The sequence below is a fragment of the Austrofundulus limnaeus genome, unplaced genomic scaffold, assembly GCF_001266775.1.
Source record: "Austrofundulus limnaeus strain Quisiro unplaced genomic scaffold, Austrofundulus_limnaeus-1.0 Scaffold2604, whole genome shotgun sequence".
Taxonomy (NCBI): domain Eukaryota; kingdom Metazoa; phylum Chordata; class Actinopteri; order Cyprinodontiformes; family Rivulidae; genus Austrofundulus; species Austrofundulus limnaeus.
In genome coordinates this window covers 7,616-10,304 of record NW_013955006.1, presented here as the reverse complement: position 1 = coordinate 10,304, position 2,689 = coordinate 7,616, and the positions used below count along the sequence as shown (strand labels likewise).

The 2,689-nt window shown below is 42.1% G+C and overlaps 1 protein-coding gene across 2 annotated transcripts in view; it reads right to left on the bottom strand.

Moving 5' to 3' along the window:
* Positions 1 to 1,311: 1,311 nt before the first annotated feature.
* The window catches only part of LOC106511230 (ras-related protein Rab-8B), a 6,791-nt gene continuing 5,413 nt past the window's right edge, over positions 1,312 to 2,689 (bottom strand). The window contains exons 7-8 of one of the 2 annotated variants that reach the window (XM_013999982.1): positions 2,584 to 2,634; positions 1,312 to 1,966 (exon numbers count right to left, since the gene is read on the bottom strand). In XM_013999982.1, coding sequence (XP_013855436.1) covers positions 1,874 to 1,966; positions 2,584 to 2,634 — 144 coding nt within the window. In that variant the 3' untranslated portion in view covers positions 1,312 to 1,873. The remainder of the gene's footprint in view (positions 1,967 to 2,583; positions 2,635 to 2,689) is intronic. The other variant, XM_013999983.1, reaches the window with a different exon arrangement.

The window sequence follows — 2,689 nt, the reverse complement described above, 5'->3', positions numbered from 1 at the left end:
CTTTACTCCTCAAATCAACACAAAACCCAGCAGTAAATACAAAACAAGTTTATTAAAATGTTTTCATGTTAGAACACAGTTAAAGACTTTTATTTTGAAAGTTACGTATAAAAAAATAAACCAAAAATATTTAGTTTAAAAAGCTCAGTAACACAAACAGAACAAACATAATGAGCGGTTTTTGCATAGCAAGTTAAAAAACAACAGAGTTGACCTCAGACCAGCTGTTGGGTCAGAAACATTTTTTTAAAACTTCGGCTGATGTGAGAAAAACTCAGTCACATAAAAGCAACAAATCCTTCAGAAAACTTCAAACACTGATTCAAAAGCAACAGAAAGTTTTTATGAAACATTTTTATCAAATCAAAAAACCATTGTCAGAATTTATTTTCTATAAAGACAAACTAGAAGAGCCTGGCTGTCAGTTTTAATGATATTCTTTAATAAAAATGGCACGTTTTTTTTTTTTTTTTTACTTCAACATAAAACTTTCTGCAAATAAAAACCTGCTGATCAGTAATCAGCTGATTGATTACTGATCAGTTGCTGCACAGAAAAGTTTCAAAATAAAACACGACCCGTTATTCAGAAAACCCTCAGATTTGACCTGTTTTCAGCCTGAAAGGTTCTGGTTCTGTTTGCAGCTGACCAGAACCAGGACTGTTTCTGAAGACAAACAGGATTAAAAGAACACTTCACATTTTATGAACTGTCACTTTAATCAGGTAAATATCAAATAAACTGCAGAAACAAGAAAAAAAAACTTGTTTTGAATCACCAATTACACAATCAGGAAAATCAATCTGCAGAAGCCCCGCCCCCTCCGACTGGCCCCACCTCTGGCCTGCAGAGGCTCTTTGCTATGACAACTGTTTACTGATGAGGTGTGATGAACACAGGCGAATCTACACCAGCTGACCGAGGCTTTGCTCCTCTTTGATTGGTTCTTAGAAGTAGTGGGAGGAGTCTGAAGAGGCTAATTTTATCTCAGGTTTTAATAAAACAACAACGGGTCAATCAGAGCGACAAGTTGTGCAAAATGACGGGTCGACTACATCGACAGGTCCAACAGATTAACAAGTTGAACAGATTGACAGGTAGAGCAGAGCGACAGGTGGAGCGGAGCGACAGGTGGAGCGGAGCGACAGGTGGAGCGGATCGACAGGTGGAGCGGATCGACAGGTAAAGCGGAGCGACAGGTAAAGCAGAGCGACAGGTGGAGCAGAGCGACAGGTAAAGCAGAGCGACAGGTGGAGCAGAGCGACAGGTGGAGCAGAGCGACAGGTGGAGCAGAGCGACAGGTYYAGCAGAGCGACAGGTGGAGCAGAGCGACAGGTGGAGCAGAGCGACAGGTGGAGCAGAGCGACAGGTGGAGCAGAGCGACAGGTAAAGCAGAGCGACAGTTCTGTCTCAGATAAATGTTAAAATCTCTTCATCTGTAACGTTAAAAGCTTCAAACACCAAACCTGATGTTTTTAGTTGAAGGTGCTGCTCTGCAGGTCACAGGACCCATGAGGCGTTCAGGTGATGTGGGAAATAACAGTGCTGACCTCCTTCCACTCGTCTGCTGGAGAAGAAGAGTTTTCTCTCCAACATCTGAGCTGATTGAAGACAACGTTTTGATATTTTCTGGAAATTTCCTGCAGTTCATTCCGGTTTGGATCTGAGGAGAACCTGGGTCAGGATTTGATCCAGAATCCAGACTGTGCAGGAGGAGCTGGGTCAGCTGGACCTCAGGTTCGAGCAGATTCCTGAGACCTCTGGAACAGTTCTACACCTGAGGCAGTGGAGGTGGTGCTCCTCCTCCTCACCTCCATGAGCTGGGCAGGTCCACCAGTGGAGGCTCCGCCTACAGCACAGGTGGAGGCTCCGCCTACAGCACAGAGCACTTGAACAGGCTCTTTTTGGAGCGACACGCAGTGATCTTGACGGGCCCACCTCCAGCTGCTGGGCTGCTGTCGATCTGCTGAAACAAACATCTGGATTTACCTCCAAATATTTCACAAAACATCAATAACAGAAAACATATTTTCCTAACAGAGCACTTCACTGTCAGACTGCAGGTTTACTTGTGGTTCCTGGAGTTTCTAAAAGTAGAATGGGAGGCAGAGCTTTCAGTTATCAAGCTCCTCTCTTGTGGAACCAACTTCCAGTTTCTGTCCGTGAGGCTGACACTCTGTCTACTTTTAAGATTTCATTCTGACCTTTTCTGCTGTTCTGCTAATTTTAACTTTTTCTTTTAGCTGTTTTTAAATCAAATTTCAGCTATTTGGAGGTTTTCACCTTTTTGTGATAAATTTCATCTTCTTACTGCTTATTTTAGCAAATGTGCGCTTTCTGTTTCTTTTTGCTAATTTCTGCTACGCTTTAAGTTTCTTCAGAGTATTTTCAGCTTTTTTCAAAACATTGAAAGTACTTCTTTTCTTGTTTTTCTGCTTATCACTCTTATTTCCTCGTCTGTTGATTCTAACTTCCTTCATCTACTTTTTGCTCTTTTCAGATTTTTTTTATATCTTTCTACTGTTTGTTTTTAATAAGAATTTCCTACAAATCATTCGACGTATTTAAAATGTTCAGACTCACCATCTTCCTGTTGAGTCGTGTCATGATGTCTCTGGCGAGTGTGACGAATCCCTGTAGAGGATACAACTGTCAGTTACCTGTGTGTGTGTGTGTGTGTGTGTGTGTG